Source organism: Symphodus melops (genome assembly GCF_947650265.1).
Source record: "Symphodus melops genome assembly, chromosome: 20".
Lineage (NCBI taxonomy): Eukaryota > Metazoa > Chordata > Actinopteri > Labriformes > Labridae > Symphodus > Symphodus melops.
The window spans coordinates 18,564,069-18,585,826 of NC_136710.1; the positions used below are offsets into that span (position 1 = coordinate 18,564,069).

At 45.9% G+C, this 21,758-nt stretch overlaps 1 protein-coding gene across 1 annotated transcript in view; it reads right to left on the minus strand.

Moving 5' to 3' along the window:
- The window catches only part of LOC306841219 (mitogen-activated protein kinase kinase kinase 11), a 35,911-nt gene that overhangs the window by 3,724 nt on the left and 10,429 nt on the right, over positions 1-21,758 (minus strand). Inside the window, exons 2-9 of the mRNA XM_079370967.1 lie at positions 17,224-17,404; positions 12,977-13,125; positions 11,414-11,589; positions 10,786-11,032; positions 7,669-7,785; positions 3,204-3,375; positions 2,994-3,106; positions 2,173-2,802 (exon numbers count right to left, since the gene is read on the minus strand). Of these exons, the coding sequence (XP_079227093.1) occupies positions 2,173-2,802; positions 2,994-3,106; positions 3,204-3,375; positions 7,669-7,785; positions 10,786-11,032; positions 11,414-11,589; positions 12,977-13,125; positions 17,224-17,404 (1,785 nt within the window). The remainder of the gene's footprint in view (positions 1-2,172; positions 2,803-2,993; positions 3,107-3,203; positions 3,376-7,668; positions 7,786-10,785; positions 11,033-11,413; positions 11,590-12,976; positions 13,126-17,223; positions 17,405-21,758) is intronic.

The following is a 21,758-nucleotide window of genomic DNA, read 5'->3' on the forward strand; positions in this document are numbered from 1 at the left end:
CACATGCAGAGCTGGCTAAACACTGAAGCTACAGTGTCCACCACATGCAGAGCTGGCTAAACACTGAAGCTAGTGTCCACCACATGCAGAGCTGGCTAAACACTGAAGCTACAGTGTCCACCACATGGTGACCTGTGTGACAGGAGGGGGGAGACAAGCCTTTCTCTAATGATCTGTCAGAGATGTGGTGTCAGTAAATAAACTCTATACCTCGTAAAGATAACTTTTCAGTGTTGTTTTAAAGCGATCCTTTCACTGAACAAAACACGCTCAATTATCTAATTTTACAACAATAAAAGTGTTAAATCATGCTGATTATAAATCAAGCTGTGTTTGGGATTGGAGTTGAAGAAGTTAATCCAGAGCCCAAAGTGTCTGTTGAAGCGGTCAGGAAGACTTTGTGCTTCTGTTTAAGTCCGGATGATTTAAAATTCAAATAAAGCCGTTTCTGTCTGTGTGGACTCAGCTGTGCTGCTGCTGGATGTTTTGCACTGAACCCTGCTTTACAAGAAAAGTGCATAACCGACTTGAAAGAGAGAAAACAACAGAAGATTGGATGCTAGCTTTGCTTAGCAAGAATTAGCAGAGAAATACAGAGGACCAGCTGTTACCTGAGATATGCAAATAGCTGCAGACAAGCTTTGAAGTAAATGAAAAAGCCTTGTGCTGCATTGAAGCTTCCCTTGTGTCAGAGAGATCTCGCCTAAAAAGAGGCATAATAAAAAATGAGGGGGGGGGGGGGGGGGGGGCATGCCGAGGTGCTGCATTATTCAAGGGAAAAGTTGGATCCAAATCCAGCGTGGGGTCTTTCTTAAACATGCTGGGTACTCTTGAGGAAATGGGGATGAATCATGCACATAAAACAAAAACAGAATCGCGGATCCAATCTGGAGAGGAGACTGACATTTGAAAGGGCACCGCAGAGATTTACTTATGCTCTTTCATGATGTTTGGAGGTTAGCAAATATCCATGATTTAGAATATGGTCAGAAGCGGTCGAAAGAAAAGCAGCAGATGCCTAAATATTCTGGAAGTGACGCCCTACTTTCAGCCCAGCTCAAAGACTGTACATTGGAAGCGATCGAAGCCGACGTGCGTCACTCTCCGGTTTCTGAACAAAGACTTTTGAAACTTCAAGTTTGGCATTAAAGTCTTCCCCAGCTCCCAGTTTTGGATGCAGATTAGACTACATTTGGCTCGGGGGTGGATCTGGATAAGAGCCGAGTCATGAAAGAAATACAGTCAGTGCTCACGTCTACGACTGACTGTGTTTCCCATAGCTCTCCACGATAGCACGCTTCAACCCTAAACCCTACCGTACTCAGGCACGGTACATGTCCTCGGCTTTGCACACTTAAGAGAGGTGTGCTTGGACATGGTGCATGTCATGCACGAGCACAAGCAGATACACAACGCTGATGAAAGTGACTCAAAATAAGACAAAGTCAGTAAAGTAGCTGTCGCGCTCTCTGTGTTGAAACTGAGAACACGTCATAGTAACACAAAGCATGCATGGGGGGGGGGGGGGGGGGGGGGGGTAGCCGGTATGGATTGTCAATGTGACCGCACCCTGAGACTCTTAGAAGTCAGGTACGGCGAGCACAAACTAACATCCTAGTTTATGATAACAACTTCTGTTGATAAATTCACCGTGCTGTAAACCTCTTTACTTGTCCGATGTTTGTGTGAAAAGCTCTCCACAAGGTTCCAGAAACACCCAGCAGACATGTAGCTTTACCCCTCTTCTACCTCTATTGACCACCGTCCTGATTATGCATCAATTTAAGTGTACAAAATGTCTAATCAGTTGCATTATAGAAAACATTTCCTGCACACAGTCGTCATTAATGAGGAAAATGAGCAAAACAGCCAATGACCTTTAATCTTGCAGGTTGTTTACTGACTTGTTATAACGTTGGACATTTTGATTTTGGACTCAGGGGATAGACTCACTTTCTGTGTGCTCACTTTGCCTCAAGCTTTCTCCCAGATATCTAACTTCCTTTGATGAACTTTTGTTTGACCCACGCCGCCTGGCAGAGCACCCAGAGCGAGTGACCCAGGCTTGCTTTATAAAGTGTGTATATTCTCACAGTCTCCCATTAACTGACTCTGACCTTTAAAATTGGTGTATTGACCCTTTAACATTTTGAAAATGAATGTGAGACTGACCGAGCTGCGAGGCGTGCAGGCCTTGGCTCGGCCTCCTCCTCCTGTCGGCTCTGAGCTCCCAGGCCTCACAGCCCAGCTCCCCGTTTGTCGAATGGGAACTCGGGGTCCACTCCCCCGGGCTGGCTCCGCCCTGCTGCGGGGGCGTCCTGGGGGCCTGGGGACTGTGCGGCATCTGCGGGATCTGCGGCGTGCGGGGGCCACTCCTTTCTCGTGGGTTTGGCGGAGGCGGGGTCAGGGGGAGGGGCTTCAGTTCTTGGTACTGCAAGGCTAAATCCAAGAGCGGCCTCGGGAGCTGCTCGGAGGTGGAGAAAGTGATGAGATCATCCACTACTGGGGGGTCAGAAATGAGGGGCTTCGGAGGGGAGATCTCCGGTTCAGAAGGGGTGCGGTCCCCGAGGGAGGAGGGGTTAGTTCTTGGGGGCACCCGCGGGGGGATATCGAGGCAGCGGCCAAGTCCTACAGAGGCCAGGAGGGAGCCGCCACCCAGCAAGGCCCGGTGGGTGCTCTTAAAAAGGCCACCCATCGAGCCCCTCTCGGGCCTGGGGGAGCCAGCCGGGGAGGACCCCCCCTCCTCGCTGCCAGAGTCTCGCTGAGGTAGAGGAAGCCGCAGGCTGTCCTTCACTGAAGAGCCTGCAGAGAGAAGAAAAGGAGGGGTTTTTAAGTTTAAAAAAGACGGAAAAGAGAGAGCGAGGCGAGGCGAGGCATTTATAATTCATCCGGCTTTTATTTATAATTCACACTCGTGTCAGCGTGAATCCTAACAGCGGCTAATGGAAGATGTGCAGCTGGCAGTTAGGCTGCTGACGGAGGACAGTGGATACCGTTAAGAGAGGAGGAAGGGGTTGGCGTGGAGGGTCTGTACTCCTCAAAGTCGTCTTTAGATTCTCCGTTCTCGTTGCTGTCCGACTCCAGGAGCTTGGCCCTCATCGACAAACTGAAAGAACAGGAAGACGTGAGTGGAGTTCAGTGCGATCAGATCCTTGTTCGTCTTAAACATAAACATGGAGGAGAAAGAGCGGCCCCTTCTGTACCTGCTTTCCTGCGGACTGAGACGCAGGACTTTCGGGCTTTTGGGACTTTTCGGGCTCTGAGGCCTCCAGTGGGGGCCCAACCTCAGGTCTCCATTGGCTTGTTTAAGAGACGGGGCCTCCAGCGGCCAAGCTGAGCTCAGACCAAACGTCCTGCTGTTGTCACTTGGACTGACTGCAGAGAGAAAGAAAGAGAAACAGGTTGACTGTAACAGCAGCCTGCATGTCATCAGTATGCACGCTGCTGAGCTGCACGGCTCTGCGATCATCTCCAACAAAACGACCTTTAACCGGCTCCTGCTGCAGCTGCAATTCAGAAAACGTTGATGCACTTCTTCTTCTTCGGCATGTTGGAAAGTCCCTCTGCGTCTTAATGACGTTTCATATACATCTGCGTCACTCCCTGATCATGCTGATGAACCAACCAAACTGTGCGTGTAACACTTTTAGACAAATTAAACTGAGTTTTGTGCACTAAGTAAAAAAGATTGAAGCCGTTGCATGAATGGAAATATGTTATCTAACTTTAGTAGCAGTCGTCATTTGGTCTACTTCAGAGCTTTTCTGGGAGCCCGACCTCGCTGATCCTGCACAAAAACACAACTTTATTTATTGCTGTTGTGAAAGTGGAATATATTTCGTCTTTAATGTTTTCCCCTCTGATGTTCCACCGGCTGCTCTGCCTGAACTCTCTCCGCTTCTAAAGCTTCCTGATGGACAGATTGTTTACATGTTGCTCGTAGCCCGTTAGCTCAGCTAGTGCCCAGACGTGAAGCTGCAAGCACTGGAAGAAATGTTTGTGTTTACACCACGAGACCGCCAGGAGGAGGAGGAGGTTTTCAAGCCAGAGGCGGCTGGTTGGGACTCGGCACCTATTTAAATTACAGAAGATCCAAACACATCTGAGACTCTCGAGGGGGACGAAGATGGCAGGGTAATGTGGGGGGGAAGCCTGCGGGGGTCCAAGAGTCAAACACATTATATAATAAGAATTCTCCACTTCTGTTTATATTAGATAAACGGGGCGCTGGGGTGGAAAATCAGGCTGCAGTTGTAAGTGATTACACCCGACTTCATCCTGCAAGTATTGCCCTTAAAACAACGTTTAATAGAGTTTTAATGTGAAGCCCTTCTCACACATGAACTGCAGATTACTTCAGGACATTCAGGCCCTCATATTATCAGGAGCCTTTTACACATTTAGGAAGACAAGAGAAGAAGAAGATATACTTTATTGATCCTGTAAGGGGATTAAATGTTTCACTCGGTAGTTGAACATGCGACATAACACACACACACACACACACACACACACACACACACACACACACACACACACACATAGGGGGGGAATGTGAGCGCTCTTGAGTTAAGGTCTGGTGCCTTGCTTCAGGGCACCTTGGCAGTGCTCAGAAAGGGATCTGGCACCTCTCCGTCTACCAGACCAATTTCCAGACTTGGTCCGCACCGGGACTTGAACCAGTGACTCTCCCAAATCCATAAAGACTGAGCTACAGGAGATGGCAGCGAGGTTGTGTGTGTGTGTGTGTGTGTGTGTGTGTGTGTGTGTGTGTGTGTGTGTGTGTGTGTGTGGGCACGCCAAACAGTGGAAACTAAAAACTGACTGAGGTAAGGTCACACCACCATGCCTGCACAATGCATCACATATTTTATCATTAATGTGACGCAAACACGGCTCAAGAAAACAAAAAAACTTCATTAAAGTGATGATTGTATGATTCACATGTTAAATGTCCATATTCAAAATGTAATTTTACATCGCAGTGTCGGTTTTCTTCCTACCTGGTTGATCCGACTGATTTGTTTGCTTTGTCGAACATTTTTAGACTTTTACCCGCAGCGTTCCCACATCGACTCTTGTTGTGCAGACTTGTTTTAACCAGGAGGATCGATGAAACAAAGTCTGCATTAAGTCCAGGTGAACAGCTCGTCTGCTTGCATTCACCCGTGGACCCGAGCCAAACACTATCAGGGAGCATTCAGGAGAGTGCTGTATATCTGATTAAACAGACTGAAGTGACACTGATACCTCTTTAAAAGCTACAAATGCAAAAACCATCAGCGAGAGAACTCGAGTATTTCTTTGCTGTTCTTTTTAAGCAAACACCAGTTCTGTGTCAGACGAGGCCATCAGCAGCAGACGCAGCCTTTGTTCACATTTTTCACAGCAAAGAGTCAGAGGTGGATGCGTTTGAGCCGGGTGAGATTTTACTCGGAAAAAAAAACCCCATCCTAATGCACGAAAAAGAGGTGCAGCTTTGTCCACATTGGTCGGCGAGTTTGACAGTAAATCAAAGTTCCTCACAGAAGCTTTGACAGCACCTCATCATGTCGACGTAGTCAAGTAACAGACACCCAAGATGGTTCACAAAGCAGAGAGTGTGAGAAGATCAGCTCCTCGGGGAAAAAGATTCACACTGTGCTATTAAAGTTGAGAATTCACCTGCCATTCACACGCTTCACACACACACACACTAATATATTAACACAGTGTTAGTATTTTTCACGTTCTGTGTGCACATTCAGTGGGTGCTGCCACAACACCTCCAATCATACACACTCGATCACACCCTTAAAAAAAGCCTTCTCAGTATAACACCTGATCTGTTCGTCTAATGAAGAGGCGGCGTTGGAATCACTCTGCATGTAACGAGGAGGCAACTTTTAACCTGCCGCACTAATTTATTCACTGTGTTCTGGTGCAGCGTGTTTGCAGGGCCACAGCTTCACGCTTCTCCCCTAAAGTCCACTTTGCTTCACTTGTGTGAGTGCTCCGATCCGTGCTCCAGCGCCGTACACTTCCTCGGCCCCGGCACGCTTGGAAAAAATAGGCGCGCTTCTGCACGGCACAGTTCACGGACGAGCACGGCACACGTCGAGGAATCCAGAGCTGTATCTGATTAAAATGAGCTCAAGTCAACCACGACGTCAATAACGTAGCTGTGCTTGTTCTTTGTGATGTTCTCCAATGTACGGGACGCAGAGCAGACGGCGTGTCCGCCTGTCTGGTAAACCAACCACGCCCCCCGAATCACGTAAAGACATGCATGTGTTGTATTAAGATGTTATGTACAGGAGGAGGTACAGACGTGTTTGAGTCAGGATCATGGTCAGTAAAGTTCCCCAGCACATTACTCTGCAAACACAATCATTTTGTAACATGCACCTTTAAATAGCTCCGACTCTCTTAAAAGAAATTCTAATCTCAATGAGTTTTTCTCTCTCTGGGTTAAATAAAAGCAAACAAAAAATATTAAAAAGTCATTGTAATTTCAGTGCAGAGCAAAGAGGCCGCCTGACGAAACAGCAGACACTCGTGTATTGTCTTGTTGTCTAATTCAGTGGAATATGCTCCTGAGAGCGGCCTGTTCTGCAGCACGGTGCCCTCACACACTGCTCTGTGGAGTTATCCGCATCAATTTGGCAGTCGGTTTGACAAATAAGTTCAGGAGGCGCGGGCAATAAATCTCAGCTTGATACTCAGAAGGCAGGCATAAATATCCACTAAAAAGAATTTAATGGCAGACACACTCGTGGCGTAGTGATTGCCATTAAGGAAAGTCATTACCAAGTGAAAGAAAAAGCAGCCCCCGATTTGATGAGCCAATGAAGCTGGCAGATGTTTTGGATTTACTAACCACTTTAACAGATAAATGTTTCACCGCAGTTTAGGCTTTCATGTCAACACCCAAGTGGTAATTGTTTTTAATAATCTCTTTCATGGCTTGTTGCTTCACCACTAATTTCCTCTTGTTTTTTTTCTAAGACCAATGTGACCTACAGGCTACCGTTTCTTTCCAAAGGGAAACAATCTTGAGGCGTTTGTCTAAAAGCCTGACAAGCACAAGAGTATTGTAAATCTCTGCCGCTGCTGAAACCCCTCTCAACCTTTTCTCCTGAAGCAATGAATTCCTCCCTGCTTATTTTTAATTCAGCAAACCGCACTGTAGCCACTACATGCATATAAAACCGGGGGACCATTTCAGGCTAAAAATGCAGATCAATGGTGCCCCCTGCTGCAGAAACGAGGAAAATGCAGACAGAGGTGGAGCAGAGCAGCAGGGCTGCAGTGGAAACAACGCTGAGCCGCTGAGAGGAAGTCAGATAATATTTGGACTGGAACACGCTGTGTAAAAGGGAAAAGGGTGTGTGTGAGAGAGAAAGCGGGGAGGCAGGGAGGGGTTGAGAGAGAGCGAGAGACGGGGCCCACTGGGGAAACTGTGGAAGACAAAAAGACGAGTGGGTGGTTGGGAGCACATGAAAGGGGAGAATTTTGAAAACCGAGAAAAGAGATGTTGCAACATAGTGAGTGTATGCACGGCAAACACATCCCACATCGTTTGGTTTTTGAAATGTTCTCTAAATTTCACACCTTAATGCACCTGTGCATAATTCTACCTGCGTATAGTTGTGTATATAGTCAAGGGAAGAAGATCACGTCACTCACGTTGGATTGCACGGAAACGTGGGCCAAAGGAGGGTGAAGAGCCCGAGCCCAAATCAGGAGAGTTTCGCCTCTTCTCCAGACCCGGTGACGCCTGCACGGTAATCTTATGGATGAAATCTGCAACACAAAAACACACACAGACATTTTCAACAGACGTTAGAACACCTGGATGTCAGACACCTGCCACAATGCACACAAGTTTCAACGCTCGATTGATTTACACTCAAACATTTAAGAGCTGTCAGTAGTTATAAAGCTTCCAATGTTATAGTTAGCCTCCTTAATGCACCTGAACATCCTGTAATGACTGGTACTATTCAAAGTAATACACCTGCTCCGTGTAATGTTGTGGACAAACGATGTGAAGAGAGTAGTTCATTAGTATAGCTTTGTCTTGTCTGGGTTCAGTTTGATTGTGTTAGAAGATTGATTTTTTCCTCCAAGCTTGAGCTGAACCTCTTCTACCAAAAGTCTACAGAACCCAACAGGAACCATGGGGAAAATTGTATTTTAAAAAATCATCCACTGCATTGGTCATTTATTATCTTAAATGTAAAATTGATTACTTTTGGGTTGTGTTTGGCTTAGACCAATCAATTTCGTTTTAAATATATCAATTAACTATTAGCTCGGGATGCACCAGGCCTCTCTAAAAACACATGCACAAACAGGAGTCTATAGGCATGCACTAAGGGAGAGATGTCCGAGTGAGGGCGCAATGCTCAAGGGCACCTCGTCAGAATTCAGAAGGGGAAATGTGACCGCTTCAGCTACCAGTCTTGAATCAGCGACTCTGGCACATCTTATGAACTACAGGATGGTGTACTTGTTAAAAGGAAGTATTTTAAATAAATAAATCCTCAAAGTGGTAATCAATGACCTGAAATGTTACATAGCTAATTTAGCTAAACGTTTAGTCTCCGAGGAAAGTTAATTACTGTGGCTAACAAGCAAGCTACTACAACAACCTGCTACTAGCTAGCTTACAAACAAAGCCCCGTTGAGCACACGAGGATAATTTTTGTTTCAGTGTTCGCTGTCGATTTCACATTTAATCTAGTAACTACAAGCAGTTGACGTCAACATGTTTATGCTCCAGCTAGCTGCATGCTAACAATGCTGCTTCAAAGGGAACCTTTTAATAAAACATTCCTTTATACTCTGAAAAGCCAAATGATTTCTTCTACCACTCTTACACTGTTGAGCATATATAGAAATCTTTTTTTCTATTATTTAAAATTTAAATCAAAGATTACAAAGTTTCACAACTAGCAGCTACTAGCATTAGCTTGTTCTTATTGCTGTGCTAAACTAGCTTTTAAGCTAACTGGCTTACCTCACAGGTTTACTGAGCTGGTTAGTGCTTTAAACGCTTTAGAACCAGAAACTACAGCCTAAAATAAATAGTTTTGATGGCAATCCTTCCCAACTAAAATGACGACATACCACTACTATCGTCTTCAGCTAGCGCTCGATCGCCGTCATTTGTCAATGAAGGAGAAGATATACTTTATTAATCTTATTACGGGAAATTACTGTATTGAGAAATGTTACACACATAAGATGAAATACACACACACACACACACACACACAAACAGGATGGGAGAAAGGGAGCCACCAGACCAATTTCCAGACTTGAACTAGCGACTCTCCAAACCCAAGTCCCAAGTTAGTCATTATTTCTTTAACCTACAGTACTATTGAAGCCCAACCTTGAGAGTATCCTGAAATGCATTTCACCACACATATTGCTCGTGTATATGAAAAATAAAACCTTTAAATCCTACACAAGAACGCCCTCAGCTTGTTCTATTTATACCTTCTTTTACAATATGCAGGATAAAGGGTTATATATATGAGATACTCCAGACAGTACAAAGTGCAAGAGCAACACAGTGTGAAGCAAAAAAGGGATGAGACGAGCAGGGGTGAGGGAGTGAGGGAGGGAGACCTTAAAAAGAAAGAGTAAGAGCGAGAAAGTGAGAGAGGCAAGATGGCAGTGTGTTCATTGACAGGAAGTGTAAAGGCGTGGTTGGCTCACTCTCACCCTCTCATCAACCCCCCCATCCCCCCCTTTCCACCACCACATCACCGCCCTACTGCTGCTGGGAAAGGCCTAACCACAACACACAAATACACACACACGCACACACACACACACATTTTACGCATGCCTGCTCAGTCCGTCTCGCATACTGGATCTGAGCGACGGCAGCCTGTGTGACTTTGTGATAGTGAGAGGAAACAGCACTCATGGGAAAAAAAAACAGGAGTTCAAGTCAGACGTTTGGACGTTTGATCCACCTTTCAAAGAATGAACACATCATTCACCATGAACACGGTCTAAACAGTCGCTTCAGGAGGTTAGCTCAAGATAAAAATGTTTAATGTTATGTCATCTTGGACATTTCTGAAACAATCTATTGGACGACAGCAGGATGAAGCGCCGATCTGCAGCCTCTATTTTTACCAGTCCCGCCCCAACAGGAACCTTAAATACAGCCGAGCTACAACGCTAGAGCAGTCGCACCACAGAGCTCTGTCACTCACTTCCTCTTCTCGACTCTCTTGTGTTTTCTGTACCGAGGTGTTTTGTGCAGACTTATTCTCAGGGAGGGAAATTTGATCGTTGCACACCAAGAGATGATGATAAAAAGGTCGCACGTGATGCAAGATACACTTCACCATCTGAGACTTACATGCGTCTCTAAATCAGACGTCACATGTCTGCACACTGTACTCAAGTAAAGTGTGGCAATGTGTCTGACTTTATCTAAACATCTTCTTGCACTGCAGGACGGTGCAGGTTCTTCATTGCATCTTTTTGTGTTTTGGTTTTTATGTACTTTTTTTCTACCTTGTTCTCTTTAAGTTCCTGTAAATATGAGTAGTGGTGGTTGATCGCTAATGTGTTTTCTCACGCACTGCAGGTTATCCAATATGTGGTTTTTCCTTGAAATTTGGCGTAATCTCCCACTAGTTTCTTACCTTGATGACATAAAATTCTCACTATTGATGAGTTGAATTGGTCAGATTCCTTTATTTACATCACCTGAAGCATTCGAGCTAAGAGTCAATTCTTTGTCAGACAAGTATTAAAAACAAACACACGTACCCTGAGGCATGCTGATCTTCTCTCCGTTCTTGCTCTTGAGCTTGTGCTTCTTGAACGTTCCCTTCCTCTTCTTGACGTTGGGCTTCTCCTGGTTCTGATTCAGGTGCTGGATGAGGAGGCTGAGCTCGCGCTCGAACACGTCCTGCTCCCACTGGGCCAGCTGCTGCTCACGCTGACGCAGGAACTCCTCGTGGGACTTCTGCTCGAGGGCCGCTCGCTTCAGCTCCTCCTCGCGACATCGAAGCTCCTGGTGGAGGAGAGAGGAGAAGCAGGGGGAATGATACGAGGAATGTGAGATCCAAGTTTACAGACTGGCGGTGTGAAACAAGATGCCAGAAAGGTTGGCCGCGCTGGAACCTTTGATGAGCATTTATGGCAAGCTGAGTCCCACCTGCTTTTTAGTATTTTACTTCCTGTTTAGTCTCCAAGTGTCCCCAAAAATGATTTTGCGATGAGTTCAGAGAACTCGATATGCTGACGAGGTTGGTTTTTATTCAGTCACCTAACTTCTATAACCTAAACACAGCTTAGGGTTCAGTGTCTTGAAGAATTTCAAGATTTTTCTCAAACACACAGAAATTCGAGGAATCTGAAAACACTTGGCGACCTTGAACTTGCCGAGCCTCACCTTCTCTTTCGCCCTCAGTTCATCGAACATGTCCTGAATCTCCAGTTTCCAGTCCTCCTGCAGGGAGTGGAAGGAGTCCTGCGGCATCTCTTCCTTCACCTGCTGCTCCAGGGCCATCAGCTGGGACAGGATGGAGCTAAAATTGGGTCTGTGGTGGGGGTCCTGGTCCCAGCACTCTGTCACACACACACACACACACGGAAAACACAGTCAGACACAGCAGAATGGGTGTCTCCTAAAGCAAGACGGACGTGGAAGTGGCGGACAAAGAGTCCGCTACACAACGCTATAATGTGAATTTGTGTCCTTTTATAATGCTACGTGTATTTTTAGAGAATCACGTCATCGACTAAAGAGTGGAGAAGAACATATGCAGCCGTTTGATTATGTGCACGGTGATCGTCGAGGTGGCGTGCAGACAGCCTATGGGGATAAACATCAACCCCTCGCCCTCCCACTCGCTCCAGGTGAATTCTCCTGATTTTGCCCTGCTGCGTTCTCACATCAGCTCACTCTGACATCACGCAGGAAAAACAGGAAGGGGGCCGGCAGGAGAAGCTCAGATTAAAAGTCACATTTTTTGGGTTGACACTCACAGCTCACTCCCAAAAAGTCGGGCGCAAATTTCTTTTTTTTTTAAAGAGTAACTCAAAGATACAAAGAAAAAGACTAACAGGTTGATAAGAAATGAAAAAGTGGCTGCTTCGGTTTTCTGTTTCCTCAAATTGAGTGGAAAATATGAGCGAGATATTCACTTGTCTTTGGTAGTTTCACTTCTTTTTATAGTTTCTTGAATGTGTAGAGTCCAAAAAGAGAAGTCTTATTCGACGCCACTTATTTTCATAGAAATCAGGGCTTCATTTTAAAGGTTCTTGTAATCGTTAAACACGGGACAAGAAGATGGATGTCTCTGCGCTCTTTACCTCACAGTGTGAATCGACTATTCTCCACTCGCTCTAATCTTTATTTACACATACTTCAGCCTCTCGTGTGAGCTCCATCCAGAGTCAAGCTGATCACTTATTCAGAGTGTTATGCTTAATTAACTTGCTGTGGGGAGGTTTCTGCATAATTCGCTGCGACGCTTTGGGCCTTACAAGGAGATCAAAAAACAATCCAATGATTAATGAATCCTCTGAGGTGGCTATGCACAGATTTTTTTTATTATTTTTTTTCCCAAACAGGACTGTAAGAGGAAAGCTGACACCAAAAGAGCGGGGTTAAGAGGAGAGGAGGCAAACCGTCTTCTTTTTGTTTCTTGTTGGAGACAAAGTTCGCAGGCTGGAAGAACTCAGGTGACACTTTGTTTTTTTTAAGCTGCACAAATCAAAATGAGCACAAACATATTGCACAAGGAAACACTTCCCCTCCGCAGCCACGTTCTTAACAACACAGGAATTTGTTTTTTTCAATTTTAACCCAGCTTTGGGGAAATGGAGAGAGAGAGAGAGCGTGTTGTTGACACCGATTGGATGTCACGCGAGAGCAAAGAGAGAAAGCCCCGCACAAACAGAACACACGAGTGCATTCACCCCCCCCCCCCCATCGAAACACGCGTCTCACCTGCCATGAGCTGAGCGAAGGGTTGGGGGCAGGTGGAGGGGATGGGCAGGGTGAGCTTGTTGACGGCGACTCCGTAGGCGACGGCGAGTCCATCAATCCCTTTGTAGGGGGCCTCTCCAGTGAGCAGCTCCCACAGCAGAACGCCGTAGCTGCAAGGAGAGAAAAAAACATGAGGCAGTCCAACCAGACCAATATTAAACACAGGATATATTCTCCACAACACGCCCGTCGTGTATTCTTCCTGCAGCTGCTTCATGGAAAAACTCTTCTTCCGTGATAATTACTTTTTTCCCCTCGAGCTGCCAGGACGACCTTAAAGGGAAGTCCTGGTATTCCTGGTACGTCTTTTTTTCGGTCTAAATGGTGACACTTACTTACACCCATCACTCCTTTATAGAGCAGAGGCTGTTAAACACAGTCCAGATGGCTGTAGTGGGTTAAAACACATTTTGAAATTGGTTATTAAGATGTCTCCAATCAGCCGCTGAGAGATGAGCAGTGGAACTGAAATCCAAAACTCTGTTCAGAGTGATATTTACGAGCCTATGACGACCCCCTTCAATCTGAATGTCACAGAGGCGTAATGAGGGAAACTATGTCCTGCACCGTCTTCACTCATATCAAGAAGAGTCACAAGCCAAACTATGGTGGCCGCCATTTTGCAAACGTTGACCTAATTTAAGCTTCTATCAATCAAGAAGAAGCTGACTAAGAGGCGGAGCTTGAGTGTGTCCACTTCTAAACCAGATTAGCCCCCCCCCCAATCATTCAAACACATATAATCTAAAACAACATTTGCCCCCCCATGATCATTGTAAACAAATGATCTAAACACCAGAAGTGTTTTTGATCAAGGCTGGACACACTCTTCACTCTGCTGTAAAGATAGACGAGACCTCCTCAAGTGGACACTGAAGGTACTGCACTGTACACGTCCACATTGGCTTCATTTTCCAACACAAGAGATCGGCGCTTGGTCTTCCACCGCACCTGTCGTTTTGTTTCATAAAATATCAAAGAAACACAACAATCCATAAACAGCAGACAGACATTTACAAAGAACTCTCACAACCTTCGAGGTCACATCGTCGCTTCTGGAAGCGAAGTCTTGGAGAGAACACTGAACACTGTTTCCTGTTTTAAACTTGTTTTAAAAAACACCCTTCCTTTGAGGAAAGTGATCAGACGCCTTCTGTTGTACCAATTCCACCTGACCTTGCAGCTGCTGGCTGAAACATGGGTTCAATGAATCACAACCCGATATTTAAAAACAGGGAGAATGTTTGAAATCACCTGACTTCCCTTTGAACGCTACCATGTTCTGACTTTTCAAATATTACACCGAGGATGAGAATTAGAGCCCGGCTGATATTTGCAAATCCAGAGACAATCAGCATCGCAGATATGCGCCGATGTTACGAGATTTATTCACCAGTGAATGAACGTTTTATTTCAGTATCGTTGTATTAAACTTGCAGTTCTCTTTCACCAGCAGAGGGCGCTATATGGATTACAACAATCATCATCACTCAGAGTGTGGAGCTGTGAACATACGCTGCATACGCTCCGGTTGAGAGACCATCTCGTGTTCGTTATGAATCTTTTCGACGTGTGTTTGATATCGGCCGATATATCGGTTCTGCCCGATAAGTCCAGTATCAGTCGAGCCCCGATAAGGATCCAAGTGTTGACAACGATGTGTGGATCTAAACACCCAGCACTCATCTTCCTGTCACTCTGTTCACACGTCTCACACGTTCATACAGTACAGCACCGAGACACGTCTGTGCAGTGGGATATTATAGGCTTGATGAAAACGTGCTTGCAAAGCAGCGTCAACACATGCATGCAGAGCTTGTACAAAATACACAAACGTGCACCGACACACACACACACACACACACACACACACACAAGCCCACACAATGGGAGCAGCCCTGTGTCCCTAGAAGATGAAGCGTGGCGCAGGACTTGGATCTCCCACACTGTCAATTAACCCTGGCCCTCAGCTGACTGAGCGCACAGTGGAGGCTCGCTAAGTGGAGAGCACAGGCCGCAGCCTTTTTTTATTTAGTTCTTTAATTACAACTTCCACACACTGTGACTGTGCAGAAACGCCGCTCGTCGGCTCGCCCTCAGGCGGTTGTCGTCTCCGTGTGGCGGCTTTGGAAGACGAGCGGCCGAGGGAAGATGAGAAAGAATAGTAGAACAAAGATTACCCTTCATTTTCAGAGCGCTGCCGCCCGCCCGCCTGCTACTCGCTCATTTTGCAGTTTTCCAGATTGTGCAGAGATTGCTGTGAAAATGAGCTTGCGTGGGTTTGTTGTGGATACACACAGGAGCTGGAAACTGAGAATGTGTGTGTGTGTGTGTGTGTGTGTGTGTGTGTGTGTGTGTGTGTGTATGTGAGAGAGATAGTGAGATGACACTGAGCTCATTAGGGAAGAAAAATAACTGACTAAATAGCTCTCCTCAGAGGACCAGAAAATTCCTTAAGAAGCTTGCACCCGAGCAGAATCCTCTCTGATGTTCTCAAGGACTCATTCAGAAAAGGTTAGTGGAACCGAACGCTCAATCAGTTTCACGTAGGCTGCAAAGAACCGCCTGAGAATGGATGAAATGGTCCAAATCCACGGGATTACATTCAAACCATTGCATATAAGACTTAAGAGCCAGAGCGAGCATGCAGTAAAACCATGCATGTGTTATTGCTGTAATAAATACATGAGCGAGCGTTTAGAAAGTTTTAGAGTAAAGACATCCTGCTCTGATGTATTCCTAATGCAGGATCCCCCCCCCCACACACACACACACACACACACACACACACACACACACACACACACACACACACACACACACACACACACACACACACACACACACACACACACACACACACACACACACACACACACACACACACACACACACACACACACACACACGGAGATAAAGGGCTGTGGTTAGCTCTGGTGTGTGGCCTCTCTCTGTGTCTATACTGGAGACAATGGGACAGTGTGCACTACACATGTCCCACAACAAAGCACAGAGCAGCTCTTTGAAGAGACGCCATCACATGGCTGCGGCGGCCTTGTTGCAATCCATCACTCTGCCCCCCCCCCCCCTTCCCCCCTCCCCTTCCCGCTCTTCATCACTGTCTCCCACCATCACTTCTCTGCACTTTCACCCTGCAGCGACACCGTCGCCCTGCACCAAAGCGAGTCTACTGTCCACACTGCTGTACTTAATAACCGCGAACACACGGACGTCTACGTCCTTTTCAGTGCAACATGTGACATTGATTGACAAATACTGTACATTTAAAACAACGTCCTGACGTTGAGCATTAAGCTGGGGACAAGGTCAGGAGAGCTGTGCATTAGTTAGATTCCTTTTTACTGTGAATGAGAATATGACACTGTTCAAGTGACGACAGAGCAGATCGTCCAACAAAAAAGTGATGAGTTAGGTCGTCTCCGTGTCCACCGAGCAATTTGAAGAAAAAGAGCTGGCTGTGAGCTTGAACGTCCGTCTCACGCTTTCTGCTGCGAACGCTCTCTCCTCGTGTTTGAGTAGACACCTATGTGACTCCTGATGTTCCTTCAGCCAGCCTCGACACGGACACTCCACAAACTGCAGGATTTTGCACTTCTTGAATTGTTCAAGCCCAGAAGTCGCCACGTGAGTTAAAACACACCTAAACTTCTCACTGTTACATTACAAACCAGGAAAAATGTGAACCACTTAAATAAGACCCTGGGCTTTTGACATAACACTTGCTTTTTCTGTGTTATAAAACTAAAAAAATAAAGAAATACTACACGACTGCACGCTCTCATTTGTGAATTGTTCCCAAAACCCAATTCCAGTCAGGCTCTATTACCAATAAGCAGATCAACACGGTGCTTTCCAGGCAACAAAGAAAACCATTTTTATCCTTTTACGGAATAGTTGGACTTTGCAGGATTAGCTTTGCTCTCTTAGCCTATAATTAGCTTCATATTTAGCATACAGGATACAAGAGCGGCTTTAATCTTTAGCACCCAATCTCCGCATGAGAGCAATCTGCAAATTTCCCAAAATGTTCACACATCCTGCTGGGACTTAATCCTGCTGGGAGTTGAATGGCACCACAGTTTATACATGGATGACATAACATCATAAGAGTGAAGAAGAGTTGTCAGCTGATCTTTGAACCACTTGTGTAAATGAAAGCTGTAAAAGCGTCAAAGACGGCAACTCACCTCCAGACGTCGCTGCCCTTGGAGAAGGTGGAGGACTTGATGACCTCGGGGGCCATCCAGGCGTAGGTGCCGGCGGTGCTCATCTTGGTGGTCTTGTGCCACTCTCTGGCCAGGCCGAAGTCGGTGATCTTCAAGGTCAACCCCTCCATGCATTCATTCTCTATGGGCTGAGCCAGAAGGACTGGGGACAGGAGGGGACACAGGGTCAAACACGCTCTGTGATGAAGACCCAAAGCTCTTCACATGCACTTCTTTTATCTCTTATAATAAATAAATAGACTCCTCAACACATCCTGACGAATCTCTCACTTCCTGTTTCTTTTATCGACATTCACACGTCAAACTGACAGCGACACTCACATCTTCACTAATCGCTCTTGCACCACGCATAATCGCTCATGCGTGGTGCATGCAGACTTTATGATTACAAATCACCACCATCGCAGGTAGCTTATGCTGCAAACCACAACAAGCGCGTCACATGAGCTGACAGAGAGGAAGCACTATTTTTAAATTTAATGCTGCAGTATCAGAAGCTCCTGTGTGAAGGAAACCTTTCAAACGATGCTTCCTGCAAAAAGAAAATCTGACTTTTCTTTGTCATCAAAATGATCTTCATTATGTCTAATGAGGCTTTGATTTCATTTTTACATTGTTGATTAAATCAGGACATTTTATCTGGCTCGGACATACAGCATTGTGTACGCATGGACGAGCGGCTGCGTACATGTGCTGGAGGATTCCTCCAGAGGAAGCGCCGCATAAATCAGACTCCGGATTTGCTCAATTAAACAAAGATGGCGACACTCGAGGAGGTCGTCTGCACACTCGAGGGTAGTCACGGACTTGATTTATCAAGTGGCTTTCAAAACTTTCCACCATTGTTGTCGAGCTCTTTGTGCGTCTCCGATGACATCACGTCCGGTCTTATAGCTCTACATTGCCCCTAGTGGTTATGTGAGAACATGCACAAACCAGCGCAGGATACACGAGGCTGACGTCGTTCTCCTTTTATTTTGTAATTTTAATGCAGCTTTGAACTGGGTTAGCTGTATTTTACTTCCTGCCTGGATAAAAATATAACTGTTTTTATTTTGAAGGAACAAAAGGAACTTCCGGTAGATCGATAGGAACCTAACCAAGGTAAGAAAATAAAATCCTCCATTCAAAGAGAACGCCAAAGAAGCCGAATGCTAGATGTCACGAGGTGGATGTTACGATGGACTCGTCCACTCAGCTGCCTCAGAGTTTTTACTCGAAGAGGAAAGGCGTCACGGGGTCATTTATTTTGACATCAACGTGGCTGCAGGAAGACGCAGGAGTGGGCACAGTAAAAAGGGCGACGAGGGCACGCTTATCGAGATGAATGCGTCGACAGTGAATCCACTGCAGGACCAAACAGAAGGAATCTGATCCGGGCGTTCTGATCACTGACGGCCTCACGTAAAGCACAGGCTGCAATATTCAAACTGTATGAAGGGAGGAGGGGACAAACTGGCACACACACATCTGCCAACTCTGCCAGTGTCCCACAAACATAATTCCCTCGGAGCACAGTGATAGCGATCTGTGCTGCGTCTTATCTCGTACCTGCAGACACCATCAGGACACAGACGATTTTAGTAAAGCTAGCTTATTACTTGTGTTATCGACGCTAACAGTCTGAGGTGTGTTTGCAATATTCCTGCGGGTAAAACTTTGTCTAAATTCACAGACAGAAGACAAGAAAAGTCACAGGTTCTGTTGACAGGCAGGAGCGAGAACACAGCAGCACGCGTCATCCTTTCAGATTTTGGAGGAAACAAAACGACACGGCTCTCGTCGCACCGGAGGAAGAACGCAGCGGAGAAGACGTCACCTTTGTGTTTCCTCCCAGGCGAACCGTGTTCTCCTGAACGACTTCACTTAAATCGATTACAATGGAACGTAAACGTAATCACCTCCACTAATGAGGCGATATAAACCTCTAAGTGTGTGTGGTTAAGAGGCGGACTGACGGAGAGAAACAACTCCAGGCCTTTGGTTAATGGAGCTCTGCAGGAACGGGCTGATCAGCTTCAACTGCTGTGATTGACACGTGTGTTGGCATGGTAACAGGAGACTCATAAGACTAACGGCTGCTTTACAGTTGAAGCAGGAGAATGAATCCACAGACGGCTTCATCCACTCAGGTTTCCTTCTCTGTGGAGATGTTCACTCGTAACTTTCGATCGACAGGAGCTCCCTCAATTTCCTTCCAAATAAAAAGTTGAAAAAAGTCAAACAGGAAGTAAAGCAGACTCAGCTGAAGCCTAAAAGAACAAAACGGTTCTGAAACGCAGCAGGATTAAAAATGTGATTAATCTTAACTATTCAAACTTTGAAAAAGTAATCCTCCTCTCTGAGTCCACTCATTCTGTCTTTACTGCATCCTCTCCTTTATTTCGACACATCTCTTCATATCTGATCATTTGTTACTGTTTCATTTTGCTTCTTTTTTTTTTTTTTTTTTTTTTTTTTTTTACAGGATTTTAAAGCGTTTATTCAGGCACGGTCAAACCCCTGTGGGCCATGTGCACCTTCATGAGCACGCAGGAGTCATTTCACAGAGGAGGGTGTCACAGGCCGCACGTTTCCTCGACTCATAACAATAAGAGTTCCTTCACATATTGATTCTTTGTACTTTCAAACCATATAAATCAAATCACAGAATATTTGAGCGATGCCCAGCCAGGTCGGCATATGTTTGTAGAAGTGACTGTGGGCCATCTTGTCATTTAAAGACTTGTATAACACGCATGAATTTATTAGAATCTGTTGCAGATTATTGATCAACTTGATTATCAGCCCGGGTGCTTTTTGATCTGAAAATCACAAAAGCCATGCTGCATGTGTGAACTGCACCAAAGTCAGACTCCCCTGCTAACAGCTGAAAGCACAGATGTTCAAACTGAAATAAAAAGAAGCCGATAAGCTTTGAGAAAACACACGTTGGTGAGGAGCCGGCGTCGAGCTGGAGCGCTGGTGTGTGTGTGTGAAAACAGAGGATAATGCTGAGGATGTGGGTTGCTGCAGTGTGACTCCACATCACATGTCTGGGTATGATCGGCAGCCCGTGCCTCTCTTCCCCTTCTGTTGGCAGGCCGGGCACCGTTCAGGGCAAGGCTGGCCGTCAAACGCAGGGAGGAGAAGCAGCGAAGAATTCCACTCATTACAGGGAAGTTTCTATTTGCAGTCACTTTCCGACTCTCTGGGCTTGGCACTCCTTTTCCTTTTTCTTTTTTTTCCTTCTTTTGTGACTGTTTTTCGCTGAAATTTCTTCCCAGTTTTCTCTTCTTCTTAAACCACATAAATGTGAAATGGATCTCATGAAGGATTCTCTCTCTTCGGGGTCTCTTTGTCTCTCTCTCTCTCTCTCCCTCTCTCTCTCTCTCTCTCTGACATCCTGTGCTCTGCCCCGTAGCCCAGAGGCAGCGAGTTTGACGTCACAAAGGAATGCATCACAAGAGGTTGTGTTGTCTGCTCTGCGTGCGTGTGTGTGTGTGTGTGTGTGTGTGTGTGTGTGTGTGTCTCTTTTATAATGTACTTCCAAACATCTTTTGCCTTTAAATATGCTTCGAGTGAATCCACAGTATGAACAGCACGCTGGCAGACGAGAGCCCCCCCCCTCGACTACTCGCTCCAGCTCAGTTTCCTGAATGCTACCTGCCGTGTCCACCAATCAGCTCATCTCAACTACCTGCAGGATTTCATGCACACATCCACACATGCAGCTCAGCCCGAAGATTTCAGGTCTTATTTTTATATCTTTCCCCAATCATACTTGTATTAGCTAATAATTAACTCCATTTTTTATTTTTATTTTTATTTGGGGGGGGGGCATTGTGTAATGTGAAGGAAACAATAATATCTGACCCTCCAATGAAAATGGTCAGTACACAAACAGATGTGTATTGCTGGTTACTACCATCTTTTTGACATTTCCAACACTGTTTTCTTTTTTTAGGCTTTTTGTGCCTTTATTGGTGAGAGAGAGAGAGAGAGAGAGAGAGAGAGAGAGAGAGAGACAGAGAGACAGAGAGAGAGACAGAGAGACAGAGAGAGAGACAGAGAGAGAGAGAGAGAGAGAGAGAGAGAGAGACAGAGAGAGAGACAGAGAGAGAGAGAGAGAGAGAGAGAGAGAGAGAGAGAAAGAGAGACAGAGAGACAGAGAGAGAGAGAGAGAGACAGAGAGAGAGAGAGAAAGAGACAGAGAGACAGAGAGAGAGACAGAGAGAGAGAGAGAGAGAGAGAGAGAGAGAGAGAAAGAGAGACAGAGAGAGACAGAGAAACAGAGAGAGCGAGAGAGAGAGAGAGAGAGGAAAGAGAGGGAGAGAGAGAGAGAGAGCGAGAGAGACAGAGACAGACAGAGAGACAGAGAGAGAGACAGACAGAGACAGGGAGAGAGACAGAGAGAGAGACAGAGAGACAGACAGACAGAGAGAGAGAGTCAGAGAGACAGAGACAGACAGAGAGAGACAGAGAGAGAGACAGAGAGAGAGAGAGAGAGAGAGAGA